The 20,985-nt window shown below is 45.8% G+C and overlaps 1 protein-coding gene across 1 annotated transcript in view; it reads left to right on the top strand.

Annotated features, from left to right (window-relative positions):
* Positions 1-20,985, top strand: part of GNAT3 (G protein subunit alpha transducin 3) — a 38,184-nt gene that overhangs the window by 12,992 nt on the left and 4,207 nt on the right. Inside the window, exons 2-5 of the mRNA XM_054988230.1 lie at positions 8,161-8,203; positions 12,160-12,301; positions 14,288-14,445; positions 15,085-15,213. Coding sequence (XP_054844205.1) covers positions 8,161-8,203; positions 12,160-12,301; positions 14,288-14,445; positions 15,085-15,213 — 472 coding nt within the window. The remainder of the gene's footprint in view (positions 1-8,160; positions 8,204-12,159; positions 12,302-14,287; positions 14,446-15,084; positions 15,214-20,985) is intronic.

The following is a 20,985-nucleotide window of genomic DNA, read 5'->3' as shown; positions in this document are numbered from 1 at the left end:
CACTTTTGAACTACTCTGACCATGAAAAAGTTCTTCTAATATCCAGTCGGTACCTTTGTGCATGTAGTTTTAGCCCATTGTTTTGGGTCCTACCCTCTGCTGCCAACTGGAATAGCTCCCTGCCCTCCTCCAAATGACAGCCTTTCAAATATTTAAAGAGAGCAATCATGTCCCCCCTCAACCTCCTCTTCTCCAAACTAAACATTCCCAAGGCCCTCAGCCTTTCCTCGTAGGGCTCAGTCTCCAGACCCCTAATCATCCTCATTGCTCTCCTCTGCACCCTCTCGATTTTGTCCACATCCTTTTAAAAAGTGAGGCCTCCAGAACTGCACACAATACTCCAGGTGCGGCCTGACCAAGGGAGTATAAAGAGGGGCTATGACCTCCTGCAATTTTGACACTATGGCCCCTTTGATACAACCCAGGATTGAATTGGCCTTTTTTGCCACCGCATCACACTGACGTCAACAGAGTTTCCCTGATCCAGTAAGCTGGTCACTCGATCAAAGAAGGAAACCAGGTTGGTCTGGCAAGTTCTGTTGGGGACAAAACCATGCTGACTTTCCCAGATCACTGAGCGGTCCTTCAGATGCTTACAGATTGATCCCTTTAAAATCTGCTCTAACATCTTCCCAGCAACAGAAGTCAAACTGACCGGCCTGTAGTTTCCTGGGTCATCCTTCTTCCCTTTCTTAAAGATTGGGATAACATTCACTCATCTCCAATCTTGTGGCACATCCCCAGTCCTCCAAGAGGCCTTGAAGATGATGGACAGGGGTTCTGAAAGTTGTCTAGAAAGTTCTTTCAGCACTCTTGGAGGCACCCCATCCAGCCCAAGGGATTTGTATTCATCCAGTGCAGCCAGATGCCTCTCCACAACCTCTCTGTCAATGTCAATTAGCCACTCAGGCGTCCTGACATATTTTCTATTATCTCTAGATGTGCCTGAGTTCTTCAGGGAGAAAACAGAGGCAAAAAAGTCATTAAGTCTGTCTGCTTTTTCTCTGTCCTGCATCAGAGTTTCTCCATCTACTCCCAACAGCGGTCCAATTGCCTCTTTTACCTTGCGTTTGCTTCTCACATATCTGTAGAAGTTTTTCTTATTGTAGCAGGCCCTCCTGGCCAGACCCAGCTCGTACTGAGCTTTGGCTTCTCCGATGTCTGATCTGCAGTACCTAGTAACCCTCGTATATTCCTCTTTAGAGGTCTGTCCTTCTCTCCATTTCCTGAACATTTCCTTTTTCTCCCTTAGCTTATTCTGGAGCTCTCTGTACATCCTCATCGGTTTCTTGGAGCCCTTACCATGTTTCCGTCTTGCTGGGATAGTGAGGGCTTGAGCTCACAAAAGCTCATGTTTGAGAATGGCCCACCCTTCCCTCGCTCCTTTCCCTTCCAGCACACTCTCCTATGGAATGACTCTCATCAACCCTCTGAGTTGCATCTCCTGACACGTGTTCTTCATGTGTCAGAGTCTCTGACAGTTTCATCTACAAATATTTGTATAGGGGGATAGTACAGAAAAGCAGAGTATATATATTTAGATAAATTATGTCCAGAGTCCTTTAAGTAATACTGACTAGTAGGGGTGTGCAAAGGCACAGTGGTTCGGCTTTCCTGATTTGGGTATACCCGAATCGAGAAGCCGGTTCAGGAACAGTTGTACCCGAATTGGCAAGCCGATTCGGGTATAGCGATTCGGGTATCGATTCAGCTTGATTCGGGGGTTTGGGAAAGCTTTTCAATGGGAAAAGGCCTCCCCCAGGCTTCTCTGAAGCCTGGGGGAGGCATTTTCCCACCTGATCAAGCCAAAATTGGTGGGGGCCTTCCTATAACTCCTCGCTAACAACCCCCCAAGTTTCAGACCGATTGGACTTTGGGGGGCCATGTTATGGCTCCCGAAACCAGGTCCCCCTATCCTCGCCTATAAAACGGCACAGCTATAGGTTGCTGCTGCTAATCTCCTATTTTGTGCTTGCTGCTGCTGATCTCCATTATTTCCTATGGGGGGGGGAAATGAAGAGGCAGGCTTCCTTTGCCAGGGAAGGCCCCCAGCCCTCAGGGCCCCTTCTCCCACCTTTCCTCCCACCCCCCACCAAGGCTCAGCCAGCTCCCACTTGGGGGGGCATTTCATGGCCTCCCAAAGTAGGTGCTCTCAGCCCCCAAAGTCCACCCCCTACAGCCCCACACATACCCAATACCCCCCCCAGCTGCCACACAGACCCAAATTCCCACATTAGCCCCTCACAGACCCAAATCCACCCCCAGTAGCCCCACACCCATAACCCTAGGAACAGGCTGACCAGCCCTCTCCCTTTGTTCCCTATGCTGGGAACTTCCAAACTCTCTTTCCCAGGGCAATTCCGCACAGCCCAGGGGTGCCACAATGGTGGGCACACTTCTGAGTGCCAGCTTGTCCCTGGGAAAGAGCACCTGAACCACAGACACCCTCCCTCAAATTCCCCCACCACCTACAGAGATGGCTGGCCAGCCAGCCCCATTGTTCCCTATGATGGGAACCAACTGCACAACAAAGAATAAAACACGAACAACACAAAATAAAGTTTTTAAAAAATTATTTTCTCCCTTTCAAAGTACAAGTAGGCAAAGCATTATGACACATTACACCAGCAGTCCCCCACACAGAAAAATTAACACAACTCACTTAACATCAGAGAATCACAAAAACACAATTCCTGTCAAAAACACTTTATTTCTTGAACAGCTTTAGATTACACAGCAGGGGGGGCACACCAAAGGGCATTCCAGTATTCCACCTCACAAAAATAACACAACTCACTTAACATCAGAGAATCACAAAAACACAATTCCTGTCAAAAACACTTTATTTCTTGAACAGCTTTAGGTTACACAGCAGGGGGGCACAACAAAGGGCATGGCAGCAGTATCTTACACAAAAATAACACAACTCACTTCACATCAGAGAATCACCCAAACACAATTGCTGTCAAAAACGGTGAAGTGGGTTGTATTATTTTGTGTAGTACACTTCTATCATGCCCTTTGGTGCGCCCCCCTGCTGTGTATCCTAAAGCTGTTCAAGAAATAAAGTGTTTTTGACAGGAATTGTGTTTTTGTGATTCTCTGATGTTAAGTGAGTTGTGTTATTTTTGTGTAAGATACTGCTGCCATGCCCTTTGGTGTGCCCCCCTGCTGTGTAACCTAAAGCTGTTCAAGAAATAAAGTGTTTTTGACAGGAATCGTGTTTTGTGATTCTCTGATGTTAAGTGAGTTGTGTTAATTTTTCTGTGTGGGGGACTGCTGGTGTAATGTGTCATAATGCTTTGCCTACTTGTACTTTGAAAGGGAGAAAATAATTTTTTTTAAACTGTATTTTGTGTTGTTCATGTTTTATTCTTTGTAGTGCAGTTGTTTCCCAGCATAGGGAACAATGGGGCAGGCTGACCAGCCATCTCTGTAGGTGGTGGGGGTGTCAGGGGGTGGTTGTCTGTGTGTCAGGTCAGGTGCTCTTTCCCAGGGACAAGTTGGCACTCAGAAGTTTGCCCACCATTGTGGCACCCCTGGGCTGTGCGGAATTGCCCTGGGAAAGAGTTTAAAAGTTCCCAGCATAGGGAACAAAGGGCCAGCCAGTTCCTGGGGTTATGGGTGTAAAGCTGCTGGGGGTGGATTTGGGTCTGTGAGGGACTAATGTGGGGATTTGGGTCTGTGTGTGGCAGCTGGGGGGGAATTGGGTTTGTGTGGGGCTGTAGGGGGTGGACTTTGGGGGCTGAGAGCACCTACTTTGGGAGGCCATGAAATACCCCCCCAAGTGGGAGCTGGCTGAGCCTTGGTGGGGGTGGGAGGAAAGGTGGGAGAAGGGCCCCTGAGGGTTGGAGGCCTTCTCTGGCAAAAGAAGCCTGCCTCTTCATTTTCCCCCCATAGGAAATAATGGAGATCAGCAGCAGCAAGCACAAAATAGGAGATTAACAGCAGCAACCTAAAGCTGTGCCGTTTTAAAGGCGAGGATAGGGGGACCTCGTTTGGGGGGGGCCATAACATCGCCCCCCAAAGTCCAATCGGTCTGAAACTTGGAGGGTTGTTAGAGAGGGAAGTTAGAGGAAGGCTCCCACCAATTTTGGCTTGATTCGGTGGGAAAATGCCTCCCCCAGGCTTCAGAGAAGCCTGGGGGAGGCTTTTCCCCATTGAAAAGCAAGCAAAATGCTGCCCCGAATCGCCCCGAATTGCCCCGAATCGATTCGGGGCATGCCGATTCGGGAAACCCGAATCACCCCGAATCAGGGTGATTCGGGATTTTTTCGGGTTTCATTAACCCGAACTGCACACCCCTACTGACTAGAATAAAAATAGTTGAATGTCACCTTGTAAGTAAGCTTATAGTGTCATCTTGCCTGAGATCCCACCCATTTCTTTATCACTGTCCTCTTCTGTAACATGTGACGCAACCCTGATCCCAGTCTTCTACAGGTAAAGGAAACATCTACTGGTGTCGATTGAAGGATAAAGAACAGTTAAACTCCAGGGTTTAGTGCATTCAGGATTTGTATTTTGTTGCCCCAAGCAATGAACCGTGGCTCAGCAGTAGAGCATCTGCTTTGCATACAGAAGGTCCCAAGTTCAATCCCTGGCACAGATAGTTAAAAGGACCAGGGAGTAGGTGATATGAAAGGCCTCTGCCTGGGACCCTGGAGAGCTGCTGCCAATCAGAGAAGACAATACTGACTTTGATGGGCAATGGTCTGATTCAGTATACAGCAGTTTCATAACTTCATTGGTTTATCCATCACTTCCTGCGCATGCAGTTTCATCAGAGAAGCAGTGCAATCCTAAGAGCACTTTCCTTGAAATTCTGAGAGTGGAACCACACGAGATGCACGGGCACATGTCGGATCCTGCAAGGATCCCTGGGAAATGTAGTCTTTAAAAAAACCCAGCAGCTCAATGTGATTCTCAGCTGGGGCGAATCGCAAATGGAGATAATTTCTCTTTCACACACTCTCTTTCAAAAATCCTCTGGGAGCTCAGTGTGGGTGTGGGGGTGGTAGGGAATGATGTAACAAGAGGCAAGAAAGAAGCTGAGGTGTTTTGCAAGTGAGAGAGAAACCCAGTCCCTTCTATTCTTCTCCCAGCAGGGAATCATAGCGCGGATTCCCCCCGCACCATCTCCGAGTTCGTGAAGGAAATCTGAAGGGAGTGGATTTTTGAAAGAGAAACTCTCTCCAGTCAAGCGGCAGTTTTTTGTAAGAAAATCCATTCTGTTCAGTTTTCCTCCAGAAGCTTGGAAAGGGGGAGAAGGTAAGACTACCATTCCCGGGAACCTTGCACAACCCAACCTGTGCTCTTCACGTGTAATTCATCTTGTGTGTTTCGGCTCTGAGTAGGATTTCCTTGAAATCCTGAGTAGGATTTCGAGTGAACCTTCTTAGGATCATATTGAAAAGGTAACCCAAAGGTCCCCTTTGGGGACTTTTTCCAAAGAGTTGAAAACAGGACCTAAGTAGATGATTAAGAACATTGTTAACGCCATAGTGGAAACAGGATACATCACCCAGTCCAGGAATTCAGCTCTGCAAAATATGGTTTATTATGCTTATGAACAAAATAACAGGCAGATACATGTGGGCAGTGGAACAAGCTGTGCAAGAGAACTTTATTAACATTTCACAACCCTTTGTCACACTGGAATAGAATGAAACATGAGGAGAAGGTTAGAGATGAACTTCTACATCATATCTGAATGGTTAGGAGGCACTACTCTTGGAATGTATTCTGTAATATAAATAAGATTTTTTTAAAAAAAAATCTGTCTCTGTCATGCATTTTTTCATCTGAATTTTTTTTTCAAAGGAACAGAGCCCTTGGGAATCAAAGTGGGTGTCAGATACAAAAATTAAATACCAAATTTATTTCTGTCTATATACTGAGTATACATCCATGAAATCTGGAAGAGCTGTGACTGACCCAAGGTCTATACCACAAGCCCAGTTGTGGCTATAATTTAGAGTCCTGCAACCCTCAGGGAACCCCCTGATTTTTGGTGGTGGGGGAGGGAATCAGTTTTGGAAAAACAATAAGGCTAGCTCCCTTCCAAGAATTAAAAATATGTGCACATGCACAGACATCTAAACAGTGACCAAAAAAACCCCCCACAGACCAACCAAAAATGGCTGGTTAGAGCTTGGAAGCTTAGCAAAGTTGGGCATGGTTAGTATTTTGACAGGATGGGAGACTTCTGAGGAAGACGAGGGATGTTATACAAAGGCAGGCAAATGACAAACCACTTCTGTTCATCTATTGTCTTGAAAACCCCATGAAGGGTTGCCATAAGTCAGTTGAGACTTGAAAGCACTTAATAGTTATTATAATTAGAGATTTCTAAAAAAGAATCTTACATGTCAACAGACATTCAATAAGGTGCAAAAAGCTGATATTTGCAGTCTTGGGCGCTCCTTGACTCCTGTATTGATAGCCACTTCCCACATTCATGATCTGAAGGTTTGCCTGAAGTGATAAAAGAAACAGTGTTGTTAGAATCATAGAGTCACAGGGTTGGAAGGGATCTCCAGGGTCATTAGTCCCCGCACAATGCTGGAAATTCACAACTACCTCTTCTCCCCCTGCCCCACACACACACCCAGTGACCCCTGCTCCATGCCCAGAAGATGGCAAAACACCATCAGGATCCCTAGCCAAAGTGGCCTGGGGGAAATTGCTTCCTGACCCCAATGTGGCAATTGGCATTACCCTGGGCACGTAAGAAAAGGTCAGAAGAACTAAGCACTGGTGCAACCCTTCCTGCCCTCCCCCCACCATGATCTGCCCAGGCTCACAGAATCAGCACTGCTGTCAAATGGCCATCCAGCCTCTGCTTAAAAACCTCCAAAGAAGGAGAGGCTTCTAATTCAGCAGGCCTGTGCCAGCCAGGCTAATACATTCCCAAATAGTGTAAGAACAACCTCATGATCAAGAAGCCAGATATACCCATGTTTTATTCAGCTGTGTAATTAAATTCTGATTTGATGAATGCACACAAGGGTTGTCTTCTCTGAGGCCTCCCAGACAGGGCATAATAAACAGATGGCAAGCATGAACTGGTACATGTTTTCAGGGTTTTTTCTTCATGTGGGCCAAATATCTCTACCAATACTGTTAAAACCTGAGCGACTTGCCAAAAATAGTGTGCTGAGGCAAACATGGCCCATCGACTTGTAATATTCCTCAGACTTGGAAAAGATACGACATTTCTGGAAATGGTGAAGCCATGGGTGAAAAAATATTTTTGTTCTTGGTTCTTATAAAAACTTTTGTTCTGTTTTTTTCTGGGGTCCCCCACTTCAGTCCTTCACATCTCTAGGTATTTCTTCAGAGATTGTTGGAGAGTAAAGGTGCTATACAGGGGAGTCAACAACGGGATGGATAATTCTGCATTAACTTCAGGCTCCCTTTCTCCCTTGTGCTGGGCCATGATCCACAAGCAGACCACCATGGCACCCTTAGAGAAGTTGCCAACCTCCAGGTGGGACCCAGATCTCCTGGAATTACAGCTGATCTCCAGACTACAGTGACCAGTTCCCCTGAAGAAAGTGGCCCCTTTGAAGGGTGGGCTCTATGATATCACATACCCATTGAGGTCTCTCCCCTCCCCAAACCCCAGCCTCCGACTCCAACTCTCCGAGAATTTTTCCCAACCTAGATTTGGTAATCTTAGATTCTCTCTACATGAGACATCTTACACAAAAATGCTCAAGTGTAGGGGGACGCAATGCTAGCTGGGAAGAGTAGTAATTTTACCTCACTACAGAGTCTGCAAAGATTGCTCCTCAGAGGATTTGTTAATTCGCCTCCCTGAAGGCTCAGCCGGCTCTGTAGAGAGCTGAAATTGATAGAACCTGTGGCTCTGTCTTTTTAAACTACTCTTCCCGGCTAACATTGCATTTCTTTCATAACATTGCATAAGAATTTAGAGACTTTCCTTTCCTTGGTAGACTGTTGGTAGACTGGTTGTACAAGATGTCTACCAGACAGCTGGTAGACTGTTGTACAATATGGTTTTGTTGCTGCTTTTAATAAAGTTTTTTTTCCAAACCATTCTATCGGTTTGCGGATCCAGAAATGTTACTCTCTTCTCATTGGAGTTGACCAGCATACACATCTCATATGTTCATGCATATTCTTTGTTTGCAGGTGCTGGAGAATCAGGGAAGAGCACAATTGTGAAACAAATGAAGTAGGTAGCTCAATATATCCTCTCCCCCAAGACGTACTGTACTTTTTGGAAATCTAGCAATTAGGACTCTTCCATGCAGTTGCAAATATGGAATACACAAATCACAGCTATTTATTACATTGTTAAAATAGAAAGATGTTTGTGGTCCTTATTAAGCTTGCCATTTGCCCATTTACACTGGGTAACCACCACCCCAGCCCAACTGAAGGGCAAGAGGGAAAAAAACCCAAAAATTACCTCCATGGTATTTCTCTAGGAATCCCCCCACATTTCTATGGCCTTTACCATAGAGATGAAGGAAAATTCCTAGACTAGAGCATTACCTCAACATGCCTTTTCATCCTCCTCAAAATCCAACCTCCCCAAGGCATCACACTCAAAAAAGGCTGAATTGCATTGGTTTTCTGTATGTTGGAGTCAGTCTATGTGCACATCTATGCCAGTTAGAAGTTGCATGCCTGATGTGGAGCCAAAGAAGGCATGGTCAAAGGTGGAGACAAGCCTATCTCCATTGGATTTTTTGCAAGTCAATTTCCTGCCTTGCTTTTAACAGGTCATATCCATTTAGTAAAAATAGTGATTAACTATATAGTTACTGGGGTTATCTGGGGATTAAAAGAAGAGAATACCTGAAAGTTTCTTGCAAAAAATCATTTGCTATTTATTGGCCAAAAGAGGAAAGCATTATACTATGGATCCAGGATTATACTGAAAGTAGATGCTCCAAATAGGTTTTCTTGAAATAATCAACTAATCAGACACCATCCTGCACGCAACCATCTTCCTTCAACCAGCCAGGAACTCTTTGGCCTTCCCAATACAACTATTCCTGTAGACATGGCAACAGGCCCTTGTATTTGGAACTCCCAAAAGGGAGTATCCACTTCGGTCTCACTCCTTTGGTGGTGCCCCTGCTGATGGCAGTCTTGCCCCTGTAGGAACCCAGGCTTTATCCCAGAATCTCAGGGAAATATAATGGTGCAAGCCTATGCAGGAAACTGGTCTCAGGGGCCTGATCCAACAATGAGGCACAGATATCAGACAGGAGTCTGATCGGCCATACTAGACTTGATATTAACCAACAGGGAAGAATTGGTAGATGAGATGAAGGTGGTGGGGACCTTAGGGGGAAGTGACCATGTCCTCCTTGAATTCCAGTTGCTGTGGGGGGCCAAGGAAGTTCGTAGCCAGACTCGTAGGTTAGATTTTTGTAGGGCCAACTTCGATGAACTCAGAGGCTTGATGAGAGTCATTCCGTGGGGGAGTGTGCTGGAAGGGAAAGGAGCGAGTGAAGGGTGGGCCCTTCTTAAACACAAGCTTTTGCAAGCTCAAGCCCTCACTATCCCAGCAAGACAGAAACATGGTAAGGGCTCCAAGAAACCGATGTGGATGTACAGAGAGCTCCAGAATAAGCTAAGAGAGAAAAAGGAAATGTTCAGGAAATGGAGAGAAGGATAGACCTCTAAAGAGGACTATATGAGGGTTACTAGGTACTGCAGATCAACCACCAGAGAGGCCAAAGCTCAATATGAGCTGGGTCTGGCCAGGAGGGCTCGCTACAACAAGAAAAACTTCTACAGATATGTGAGAAGCAAACACAAGGTAAAAGAGGCAATTGGACCGCTGTTGGGAGTAGATGGAGAAACTCTGATGCAGGACAGAGAAAAAGCAGACAGGCATAATGACTTTTTGCCTCTGTTTTCTCCCTGAAGAACTCAGGCACATCTAGAGATAGTAGAAAATATGGCAGAACACCTGAGTGGCTAATTGACATTGACAGAGAGGATGTGGAGAGGCATCTGGCTGCACTGGATGAATACAAATCCCTTGGGCCGGATGGGGTGCACCCAAGAGTGCTGAAAGAACTTTCCAGAGAACTTGCAGAACCCCTGTCCTTCATCTTCAAGGCCTCCTGGAGGATTGGGGATGTGCCACAAGATTGGAGATGATCGAATGTTATCCCAATCTTTAAGAAAGGGAAGAAGGATGGCCCAGGAAACTACAGGCCAGTCAGTCTGACTTCTGTTGCTGGGAAGATGTTAGAACAGATTTTAAAGGGATCTATCTGTAAGCATCTGAAGGACCGCTCAGTGATCTGGGAAAGTCAGCATGGTTTTGTCCCTAACAGATCTTGCCAGACCAACCTGGTTTCCTTCTTTGATCGAGTGACCAGCTTACTGGATCATGGGAACTCTGTTGACGTGATTTATCTGGATTTCAGTACAGCTTTTGATAAGGTCCCCCATGACATTCTGATGGGCAAACTGGAAGACTGTGGACTGGACTATAGGACAGTTTGGTGGATAGGGAACTGGTTAGAGGACTGCACCCAGAGAGTGGTGGTCAACAGCGTTTCATCAGATTGGAGGGAGGTGTCCAGTGGGGTGCTGCAGGGCTCGGTTTTGGGCCCGGTACCTTTCAATATTTTTATCAATGATCTGGATGAAGGAGTGGAAGGGCTGCTCATTAAATTTGCTGATGATACCAAATTGGGAGGAGTAGCAAACACCCAAGAAGATAGAATTAAAATTCAACAAGACCTGAATACTGTGGAGAAGTGGGCAGCTGTGAATAGGATGCAATTCAACAAAGACAAGTGCACAGTATTACATCTGGGCCACAAAAATGGGAAACACAAATACTGGATGGGGGATACACTTCTGAGCAGTAGTATATGTGAAAGAGATCTTGGGGTAAGAGTGGACTGTAAACTAAATATGAGCAGTCAGTGTGATGCGGTGGCAAAAAAGGCCAATTCAATCCTGGGTTGTATCAAAGGGGCCATAGCGTCGAAATCGCAGGAGGTCATAGCCCCTCTCTATACTGCCTTGGTCAGGCCACACCTGGAGTATTGTGTGTAGTTCTGGAAGCCTCACTTCAAAAAGGATGTGGACAAAATCGAGAGGGTGCAGAGGAGAGCGACAAGGATGATCAGGGGTCTGGAGACTGATCCCTACAAGGAAAGACTGAGGGCCTTGGGAATGTTTAGTTTGGAGAAGAGGAGGTTGAGGGGGGACATGATTGCTCTCTTTAAATATTTGAAAGGCTGTCATTTGGAGGAGGGCAAGGAGCTGTTCCAGTTGGCAGCAGAGGGTAGGACGTGAAGCAATGGGCTAAAACTACATGCACAAAGGTACCGGCTGGATATTAGGAAAACCTTTTTCACGGTCAGAGTAGTTCAAAAGTGGGATCAGCTGCCTAGGGAGGTGGTGAGCTCCCCTTCACTGGCAGTTTTCAAGAAGAGGCTGGATGAATACTTGTCAGAGATGCTTTAGGCTGATCCTGCACTGGGCAGGGGGTTGGACTAGATGGTCTGTATAGCCCCTTCCAACTCTATGATTCTATGAGTCTCACTGGTGAAGTCATAGGCAGCAACAGCAGAACAGCTGGATAATCTGGCTTCCCCTTCCGTCACCAGGAAGGTTGTTTCCGGACTCCCTTTCTTGGCTGGGGTGTTGAGCAATACTTCCAGAACAGTGTAGGGTGAAGCCTATGGGATTTTACATTAGATTGAGGGTAGGTCCAGCATCCTCAAAGAAAGTTAGAAGCACATTTTAAAATGACCCCCCCCCCCCCTCCAAATGGAACAGGCCTTTAAAAGCAGACTAAGGTTGCCAGGCTGCAGCCAGCAAACCCCAAGGGACAATAAGAGGGCAGAGCCTGGCACAGTGGCAGGACACCAGTGTGCTGTTGCCAGTTCCGGAAAAAACTGCCATGTGCCATTACAGTCACTATTGGATTTACAAAAAGAAGCCTAGAGCAGACATCCAAATATAATGCTTCCAATCATGATGGCTGCAGTGCAATTCATTGCTCTTAGAGAATAGCACTATGCAATCCCAGTTAAGGATTACATTTGTGTACCTCAGTGCTTCCACTCCAACTCTTCAGCCGCCGCCTCCATTCTTGCCATCTCTGACAACTTTCCCCACTCTGCTGACTTGCCACTTTTCTAGGATCATCCATAAAGATGGCTACACAGACCAGGAATGCCAAGAGTACAGGTCGGTGGTTTACAGCAACACTCTACAGTCTATGCTGGCGATTGTGAAGGCCATGTCCACCCTTGGGATTGAATATGGAAATGCACAAAGAAATGTGAGTATGAAATCTAGCACTGCACTGGCACCAAGAGCCCGCCAGCCTTGCCAGGGCTTGATGGGCAGCAGCAGCTTGCCTATCTCATCCCTCTGGGGTGTAGCCTGACCAGTCAGCATTCTCTCCCGAGCTGCCAACTCTAGGTAGGAAAAGTCCTGGAGATTTGGGGGTAGAACCTAAGGAGGGCAGAGCTGGGGAGAGGAGGAAGCCATTGAGTCCAACCTCTAATGCTGCCATTTTCTCTTTTTTTAAAAAAAAATATTTTTTATTAAAACAGAAAATAGCATTGGACTGTAGAAAGAATATCAAAAGCAATCTAACAGAAGGTAACATTAGACAGTACACATAATATCAAAACAAAATATGTAACAAAGTATTAAAACTACATAATAATGTAACAAAAAGTAACATTAAAGTATAAACATAGTATCAAAGCAAAATATATAGCAGATTATTAAAACTACATAACATTTCTCCTCTCCATCCCTTCACTTATTTATGTTAAAATACATTATAGTTGCCATTTTATATCTAGCATATTGGGGGCGGGGGGACTTATCTTCCAGCCTCATAATCAAAAAGGTCTTTCCATTTTTCCGGAAATTCTGAAATTGGTCTATTATGCATGAAAGAAGTTAATTTAGCCATTGTCACTTAAACATGCAATTTATTCATCCATTCAGTAAGCTGCCATTTTCTCCATGGGAATTGATATCTGTGGTCTGGAGATCAGTCATAATTCCAGGAGAACTCCAGACTCCATCTAGAGAATGAGAGATTGACAGGAAGAGATGAAACAGAAACAGAGAACAGAGAATGGCAACCCTATTCCCTTTTGCATGGAAGCTGCCTTGCTCAGTTTAAAGGTGGTGTAGTTGATAGACAAAAAGGAGAGGATTCACGCATTGCATAGAACCGAGGTTTGGTTCAGGGTGTCTCTCCCCCCACCCCCACCCCAATGTGGCTGTTCTCAGTTTTGGTGTGTGCATTGCAGTGCCTGTTTCAGATCACACCTGCAATGCACATGGAGGTGAGGCTTAGGTCTTCCCTCCTGTACTGTTTTGCTGACGAGCAATGGTTGTGGGGGGGCACTGTTTGGTCCACTGGATTTCCCCCACAGACCAAACAGTGCCTTCCCCCACGGACCATTTCATTGTGCCTGGAAGGCTGATGCTTCTCCATGCCTGCCAGAGCTGCAGTTTCAGTCAGGCATGGAGGAACTCGGGAGAACCCTTAAATCCAGTTTGACTGTTACACAGAACACAGGGTGGGGACCCTGAACACAACCCATGTTCTCTGGAATATGTGAATGTACAAATTGGTTTCAATAGTAACTGAAAACCCTCTTCTTCCCAGTTATTAAATCAAAATTTATATTCTAGGAACTGCTTCTGTATTGCCTGATTTAGCACTATATGTCAAGGGTCAGAGGCAACAGGACTGTGCAAGTTCCCCAAAGCTCCAAACATTTGTTTTCTTTTATATAACTGGGGTGTGGGTCTGCAGTTCAGACTGGGGCCACGGAGCTGGGCGGGGTCAGCCCTCTATTTTCCCTTCAGGATTGCTATTTACCCTATTGAAACAAACACGCAGACATGCAGAACAAGGGCCTGTATCAGGGCTGTATGATTCTGGGACAACTTCCAGTTGGGATCTGAAGTTCTCCCAGAATTACAGCTGATCTCCGTCCAGACTATAGAAATCAGTTCGTCTAGAGGGGATGGGAGCTTCAGAGGGTGGACTCTACAGAATTAAATCCTGTTTGAGCTCCCTCCTCTCCCCAAACTCTGCCCCTCCTCCAGGATGTGCCCCCAAATCTCCAGGAACTTTTCAACTCAGAGTTAGTAACTCGAGAGCCACTGCCAGTTAAGATAGACAATGCTGCATTTGATAGCCCAATGGTTTGACTAAGTATAGGCAGGTTGATATACTGTGTGATATTTTCAAAGAAAACAAGAAGATTCAACCGTAGAATTCTAATTTCAGGAAGACCAAAAGCAGCTTCTTGCGATGTCAGAGTCCATGGAGGATGGCACCATGCCTCCAGAACTGGCTGGGACGATCAGACGGCTGTGGCAGGATCCAGGGGTCCAGGCCTGTTTTGAAAGGGCGTCAGAATACCAGCTCAATGACTCTGCTGCTTAGTAAGTAACAAGTTGGCTTTCTCCGATGTGCTCACAACCAGATGGGTAGTTGCCGTGTTAGTCTGTCCGAAGCAGTAGAAAAGAGCAAGGGTCCAGTAGCACCTATAAGACTAACAAAATTTGCTCCTACCCTACCACAAATTTTGTTAGTCTTATAGGTGCTACTAGACTCGAGTTCACAACAGAATTCTGTACTCTCAAATTGTAAGTATATTAAGCGCCTGTTGTTTGCTACATGATATCCCTTGCATTTTATTTTGGAACTTCTTCATTTTAATAAATTCTTTGAGAACATATACAGTAATTCTGGAATGAGAAAAAAGAAGAAAAATCCTAAAATAACATTTGTTTAAAAATAAAATCCAGTTTATAGTGCATGTTTGATTATTGCATCTTCTCTAAAGTTACTTCTAGACGTTTGTTTGCCTTTTCAGTAGTTTAACGTGGTTCAGCAATGAGTTTAGAGGGATTGCATCAATGAGGGATGATCTATAGATTTTAGAGCTAGACCATGATACCTCTGCCTTCAGGTTGCTGGATTTCTATGCAGGATTACTTCATTATTCCTTGAGCAATGATAGAAACAACCCAGAATGAGGCTTGAGGTAATTATTCTTCATCTCTGTCTGATTTCTGTAGTTATCTCAATGATTTGGACAGACTAACTGCCCCTGGCTACATACCAAATGAACAAGATGTCCTTCGCTCACGAGTAAAGACAACGGGAATTATCGAGACTCAGTTTTCTTTCAAGGACTTGCATTTTCGGTATGAACGCTTTTTCTGATGCCTCCCTCCAACCACAGTGCACTTGCAGCCTAATCCAGACCAAGCTAGCCTGATCTCATGATATATCAGAAGCTAAGCAGGGTTAGCTCTGGTGAGTACTTGGATGGGAGACCGCCAATGAAGACCAGGGTCACTATGCAGAGGCAGCCAATGGCAAACCACCTCTGTTAGTCCCTTACCTTGAAAACTCTAGCTGCAGTCGCATAAGTTGATTGTGACTTTATAAACACACTTTTTAAAAGGACTAGTTGAGGTGCATAGTTCTACTAAGTCCTGGATTAGAAGACCAGCTGGTCCCAGCTGTTTGACACATTCACAGCCGTCCCAAGGATTAGGGGTGAATTAGGCTAGAGGATGGTCTTCAGCTCATAAAACCATCAAGGAATTAATTTTGAAGATAGATATGAACGGGACCATCTATAAAGCTAGGAGAGTTTTTTTTTCTCTTTATATAGGGATCCCTCCAAGTTTTATGATTCCAATGTATTTATTTGGCTTAACAGTTCCTAAATATAGATGAGCAATTATGCTTGTAAAACTAAATGCACTACCTTCTACAGTTTCTGAAGGCCGCATTCTGGGTATAACTTTCTCAAACAGATATTGTGTCTGTGGTCTGGGTGTTATCAAATCTGTAACTCATGTTTTATTTGAATGTCCGTGGCACAACAAGGCGAGACAGAAATGGATCAAACCTCTGTGTCCAGGGATGAGCTGTCCGCACCCCCCAGACTTGCCAAAGCCACGGTACCCAGCGCCTGCAAAAGGCATACCACCGCCACAGCAGGCAGAGAGCAGTGGGACGCTGGGACCTGGAGGAGCCACAGACGGGCAAGAAGGCAGCCCGTGGACACCAGGAGACCTGGGAGCAGCCGCAGAGAAGTCTCAGACCTCTCCCCGGGCACAAGGCACCAAACAGCAAAACACACACCCAAACAACCAAGTAGACAGGCAGTAAATCCCACCAGGCACACATTGGGTGGAGCTGGCAAGCAGGGCATCAGGCACACAGAAATGCCACCAGCCCAAGGGACCTGTCTAGCCACCTAGACGCCCCTAGAGAGGTGGCTACCAGGCCACCTAGTCTGGAAAGTCCCTGCAAGCCCCATCCTCCAAGTAGGGAATAAAGGAAAAGAGAGAGGCCGGAGCTGGGGAGAGACACCTGGAAACCTCCCCAGCAGGCCCAGATCAGAAGCAATCAGCCCAGGAGAGGAAGGGTGGAGAGCAGAGCAGGGAGGGACACCTAGAGCAGGGAGGGACACCCCAGCTGCCCAAGATCAGGAACAATCAGCCCAGGAGAGGAAGGGTGGAGAGCAGAGCAGGAAGCCCCATGTAAGCAGGCTCAATAGGGAGCCAAGGGTGGAGAGTTGAGGAGCGGAGAGAGAGAGAAGCGAGTGTGTGGTGTTGAGAGCAAGCAAGGGAAGAAGAGGTGGAGAGGAGGAGGAGGAGGAGGAGGAGAACAGGGCTGCATATAGAAGGGAGTGAGAGAGGCGACGGAGTGGACAAGAGGGAGCATGGGTAATGTATACCCCACCCCCTCTGGCCACGAACCCAACACCAGCAACAAGCCTCAAGGCATCCTCCCCAAAGCACCCACCAGGCACAAGAGTGCCCCATGTAGCAGTGCCACAGCCGAGGCAGGGCAAGGCCGCTTACCTAAAGCCCCAGCAAGACGCCCAGAGGCCAAGTGCAGCTACGCCCCAGCCAAAGAGGGGAGAGTCTGCTTACCTGAAGCCCCCAACAGGCAGCAGGTCAACAGGTGTAGCCACGCCTGGATGGGGGCCTGACACTCTGATATTGCACTGGACAGATTTTACACCAGATATGTTAGTCCCTAAATTGCTAACAGACTCAAGAGTTGAAAATTTACTCATTTTAGCCAAATCTTTAGTTCAGGCCATGGGAATTCGGGCAATCACCCTTTTTATAGTTTATGAATTAACTTTCTCTGGCCTGAATCCTTCCTTTCTTCCTCATATTCTCAGTCACTACTTAAGACTTATAGGTCAGAGGAAGGAAGGAAGAAAGGAAGAAAAGCCACAGCCCCATGCTGCAGGGAACCTGCTGCCTGCCCTTGCCCTCCCCCATGCCCACAACTTCACTGCACTGCAGAGAGGTGGGAGAGGACAAGAGATTTCCCCTATCATAGAGAGAGGGACAGAAGAAGTAGGCTCCCCACAGGTCACCCACTGGGCCGAGGCACCTTCTGTGGCTGCCGCTTGCTGCAGAAGACCTGATGTCATGAGCAGGTGGGTGGGGCAGCAACAGGATTGGTGGCACCCCTCTGCCTCTGGTGCCCTATGCAATTGCCTAGGTCTGCCAAGAGGATGGGCCACCTCTGTGCAAATTAAGGCTTTCCTGAAACCAGCCAAGTGAGCCATTCCTGTGCAGCAGCTCAAAATGGCTACTGATAGTTTCTGTCATGCTGCTACCAGATTTGGGGGGCTGGATTTGCAGTGGCATAGAAGAAACTACTGGCAAGCTGTTAGATGCAAACATCTGGATTTATTGCAAGAGCCAACATGGTGACACGGCAGGGCTTGAAACACATGGATAAAACCATAGTTGTGGCCGCAGGATCACGGGTGCCAGGTCCGCCCCTAAGCCTGGCTTGTTTCTATCCTCTCCATTCTTCCACCCAGATCCACATACACATTGCATGCAAAATACAACATCCCCCTTTGATTTACCAAGGGAGCTTTTCTTGTTGGGTTGTGTTCATCAAAAACTATATTTATTTATATCCTGCTTTTATCCTGAGTGGGGGCCAAAATGTTTCACGTTATTCTCCCATCCTCTGTTTTATCTGCACAGAGCAACCCTGTGAGATACATTAAACTGAGAGAGAGTGACAGGCCCAAGATCACCCAGTGAGCTTCCGTGGCAGACTGGCGATCTGAACTCGGGTCTCCCAACACTAACTACAACACAGTGCTGACTCTCAATACTTCTTATAACCCTCATGCAGAGACAAGTTGAATTCATGGAGAAGGTGACCAGCCATGACACTATTATACCAACATGTTCTGGTTTTAACCTTTACCTGATGAGTTTTCACTTAACCTGATGAGTTTTCAGTTTGACAGTCCAGGTACCTTTGAACTCTCTGTCACTCATTGACAGATCCTGGAAAGCAAAGAGAGCAAATTTGTTTTGCCTGCGGTATGAATAGAGCCATGAAATGTACTGACTTTCAGGTACGACCACCGATGCCAATTCTAATATTTAAAAAATGGTTCTTGTTTTTAGAAGCTGAGGCAAATCAGTATTTGTAAATTGCTTTGCATATGATTTACAGCATTCAGTTGGCAAATAACAAAAAAATGGCAAACGGCTGTGCAGGGAGCATGAAGTCATCTCATGAAGGCTCCAATTGTGCTTATTTAGAGATGCAAGAACATGAACGTTTTTGGTTATTTTAGGGTTCATTTGTGCTGGTGGAGACCATTTTCTCCTGCCTAAATGCAGGAAAAATACATCAATTAAACTGTTCTTTTTATGGCCATTTTGACACGAACAGTGCAATTGTAAACAAAGTTATTCCATTGATTTCATTCAATTCCATTGATTGATTTCAATAGGCTTAGATGGAGTAACTTTGCTTAGAATTGCACTGTAAGTGTTGCATAGTTCATGGTTAAAACCTTTGAAAAATACATATATTTCTAATGATGCAAATTTGTAACTTTACACTTTGGATTTAATATATACTCCTTCTGTGCAGTCACACATCATCTGGAGGACTGGCTTCTATTTTTTTTTTTAAAAAAAACAGCTCAGAAAGTTGCTGCTGGGGGAGGGGAAGCTCCTGCCTCACGAAAAAACGATGTAGAGGGGAGACATTTTCCCACTTTTGCTGTTCAATATGGAGGTGTCGTGTGCCATGCAGCAGCAAAAAGGGGGAAACTCTCCTACCCTGCACTGTTTTCGTTTGGGGTAAAAGCTTAAGAGAAAAGCAGGAGCTTCCCCTCCCCCAGCGGGCAGCTTTCTGAGCTCATTTTCATGCTGTTTTTTTTTTTTTAGAATAGAAGCCAGTCCTTGAGGCGATGTGTGTCTGCACAGAGCATGAGTTGACACCGTGGAGAACTCATACAAGAAGGAACATGTAAAGTGACTGTAAGACCTGTGATAGACAGGAAGCTAGTAAAAATCAGGAAGAGAGGAGGAAAATAAATTGTAGCTTTCACAGCAGAGAAAAGTAAACAGGAGAAGCCCAAATATTTGTACTGAGAACAGTACCATTTAGATTTTTGCAAATGGTCTGGAACTGAATGGACCTGGAAGGTAGCCATGTTGGCTGACGACAATATTCCAGGCTGACAACAAAGGGCTTTCCTTTAAACCAAACATTTTCAGATTGTTGTATCCTTTCCCTTCCTGAACACTCACACTTTCTGAAAGGGCTCTCTACATAAGACATCTGACACATGAAGAATGCATGTCAGGAGATGCAATGGTAGCCAGGAAGGGTAGTTTAAAAGACAGAGCTGGCAGCAGGGCAAAGGCTTTGCTATACACTAGAGCTGTGTTGAAGGGGCTGTGAAATGCCGGAAGGGTAACTTCAGCCCATTAGAACCTCTCCAGGTACAACTCCGGCCCAGGAAGACAGCTCCAGCCCATTTCCATTCCTCGCTGCCATCCCACACAGTTTTAGACTGGAGAGGTGAAATCGACAGAGCCTTCGGGGAGGCAAAGATGAAACTAACAAACCCTCTGAAGAGTGATCTCTGCCGGCTCTGTCTTTTAAAACTATGATTCCCAGCTAACATTGCATCTCTCTACACTTGAGGAACACACACTGAAGTGTCTTGTGTAAAGAGACTCTCAAATCTCAGCAAACAGGTGGCTGTCTCCTAACAATTAGCACTTATGGAAGAAACCTCAGCCCACCATTCTTAGTCATCAGTATAAGACAGTAAGGAATGATCGGCAAAGCTCAGAACAACAGGATCAATACTGATGTCAGTTCCACTGCTGAAGTTCATGTGCAAGTCAGATAAGTTCAGCAGGCTTTATTTCTGCCACACAACAGGCAACGTTTCAGTCAGACCAGCGAACTCCTCAAATTCACTGGCATTCCTATTCCTATGTTCCAGAGTGAATCCCTATTTTCTGGTCCCTCCAATAGTAAACCATAGTCCCTATTTTGGCTTGAAACATTTATAGCTTGAAATATTTTTTCCCATGAGCACTCATGGTCATGAGAATTGCATTTGTCAAGGTTTCAGCTGCAACTCATGGGACTTGAGCCATTAAATCTCTGAGTGGAGAACTGACACATCTTGACTTGTACACATTCAAGGCAAAGGCATTCCCACATGAGTCCTAAGGCAACATTTACATATTACAGTTACTGAACTATTGTTTTTAGGAGCACCCTCCCTTTTGCTTTCAACCACTGAGGTTAAGCTGATTCTTTCTTGCTTTTAAATAGAAAAATGTGACTGTGCTACTTTGTCTCCAACCCCTGTAGAATTTCCTATCAAGATACTAAGTATTGCTGAGTGTGTTTGAGATACAGCATTAGAAGGTATCAGAGTCTCATTTGAGTATGTCCTGTGTGTCCTCATCTGAAAATGTCCTGTGTGCTAATCACAGAAGGGTAACTAATCTGAACTAAGTTTCACTGGATTTTCAATAAGGAGCTGAATAAGCTATCTCCAAACATGATTTGGTTGCATCCGTACAGAGGTTGTTTCTACCTTGGCTTCCAAACTGCAGCAGTATTGGGGGTGGGGCATCCATATGATA

Source organism: Eublepharis macularius, chromosome 9 (genome assembly GCF_028583425.1).
Source record: "Eublepharis macularius isolate TG4126 chromosome 9, MPM_Emac_v1.0, whole genome shotgun sequence".
NCBI classification, from domain to species: Eukaryota; Metazoa; Chordata; class Lepidosauria; order Squamata; family Eublepharidae; genus Eublepharis; species Eublepharis macularius.
This window is presented reverse-complemented; position numbering and strand designations above follow the sequence as displayed.